This window comes from Aplysia californica, unplaced genomic scaffold, assembly GCF_000002075.1.
Source record: "Aplysia californica isolate F4 #8 unplaced genomic scaffold, AplCal3.0 scaffold00149, whole genome shotgun sequence".
NCBI lineage: Eukaryota > Metazoa > Mollusca > Gastropoda > Aplysiida > Aplysiidae > Aplysia > Aplysia californica.
In genome coordinates this window covers 912,747-914,693 of record NW_004797419.1, presented here as the reverse complement: position 1 = coordinate 914,693, position 1,947 = coordinate 912,747, and the positions used below count along the sequence as shown (strand labels likewise).

At 39.1% G+C, this 1,947-nt stretch overlaps 1 protein-coding gene across 1 annotated transcript in view; it reads right to left on the bottom strand.

Moving 5' to 3' along the window:
- Positions 1-521: 521 nt before the first annotated feature.
- The window catches only part of LOC101856573 (cathepsin D), a gene marked incomplete in the record, with an annotated part of 19,716 nt that continues 18,290 nt past the window's right edge, over positions 522-1,947 (bottom strand). The window contains 1 exon segment of the mRNA XM_013081854.2: positions 522-1,065. Coding sequence (XP_012937308.1) covers positions 895-1,065 — 171 coding nt within the window.

The window sequence follows — 1,947 nt, the reverse complement described above, 5'->3', positions numbered from 1 at the left end:
CGGATAAAATTACAGATCAGACGTTGACTATTCAGGAAAACGAGTCTAATAAAAACTAAACTATATTTTGCTTCTGATTGTTTCCTGAGAGGTCAGTTCAGATTCGGTGAGCTCGTAAGGGGCTCTCGTGGTCAAAAGATACGGTGTGCGCCGGGGTTTCAAAAGGTCTCGGGTTAAGCCAGACAGCAACGAAAATTGTTCTTCTCTGAAATTGTCTCCTTTGACATCCTTGTCTATACTCTTATTTTTGTTCAGTCATGAAATTTCGTGTCCACTTCTCTCGGCCTCACTTGGGTTCCTCTCTCCTTTAATCCTGACTGTTTCTACTGCTACTCCTGGCTTCTTTTTACTGCTGGCTTTCAGCCACACCCCTGATCTATGGGTAGGTAAGATCGAGCACCTAGCCTTCTCGGACAAGGGCGAAAAAATCTAGGAAGTTCCGTGTGCAAGTAGCGCACTTTAAGGATCCCTTGGTTGGTCGAAAATCGATAAGAGTAGGCTTCGGCCGTCACCTTGGAAAAATTATTTATCAATTCCTACCAAAACTGAAAATACTCTAGTTAGTACCTTCGAAATTGGGATGTGGCTGCCTGAAGATAAACAAATCAGTTACACTGCAAATTGAATAATCAACTTTCAACAATCCCTGAGAACTAATAGGGGAAGGCAAAGAGAGAAGAAGGTTAGATAGTACCTATTGCAAGCACTCCAAATTATTGAAATGAACTGTGATTTTATTGTAACAAAGTGTTCACGAGAAGTTTACAGAAAGGATCAAATACGGCTAATCTAAATAAATTATTTATTCATGCTTATGTCTGTGGACTGATGATATATACGATGTACAGTTACAAAAACAGCATTCTGAAATTTTTGCCTCTCTTTAAAACGCATTTAATTGGGCCTTCTAGCCTCAGCAAATCCGACTCTGTTTTTCTCCATGTCGAAGATAGTGTAAAAACTGCCAATGAAGATATCGCCCATGATCCACAGGGGTCCGGCAGGAGCGGGAACATCCAAGCCCATGAAGCCAGATATGCACTGGGTCTGCCCGAAAATAGTCACCTGTAGGAGAAAAATAATATGAAGACAACAGTAATTGAAGACTTTCGAACAAGACTGTGCCCTAGTCCAAAATGGTAAAAATTGAGTTCTAGGTATCTATGAGTACGCCTCGATATTTCGACAGGTGAAGAGACAAAAGTCAACAACACAAAGTAGTAAATATGCGCATTTACATGCCGTCACTTATTACGGGACTTAGTCGTCATTCAATAACACCAAAAAAAAAAACCCACCCAACATTATGAAACAATTCATCCTATTATTTAGGATTTGTCAAGCCTCTGAACCTCCTTGAAATTAAATCTTAATAATAAAAAACAACAACAACTGAATGATTAATATAGCATAAAGTAAAACAAAGCAATCAAATAAACCATGAAATTGTGTGCCCACCTTCGATATGATTAATTAGCATCTAGTAGATGGTAAATGCCCACGCCTCGTTGTTATTATTGTGTTCACAAGAAGGAAACTAAGCGCTGGTGAGGTTCAATTTATCAGACTTTTCGACATCTTAACTGATCAGTCGCAGATGAATTTGATCGTATTAAACACCAACGATGTAAGAAAGAGATTCATGTACTGTGGAATACAGGACAACACGCCCCCCCCCACTAACACTGCGACAAAATTCACGATTAGAAACGCCACTATCCTGTCAAATATTGTTTCCGAGAGATATCATACGACAAGAGGCTACCTATGTGGTCGTTGTATCTTTCAATGGCTTCTAATCTCGAGGAAAATGTTCATAGTCCCAAAAACTGTCATCAATATCTTTATTGTGATAAAACATGTTGTACTTAGAACAGGAGACAGTGATCAGAAAAAGAAGAAGAAGAAGAAGAAGAAGAAGAAGAAGAAGAAGAAGAAGAAGAAGAA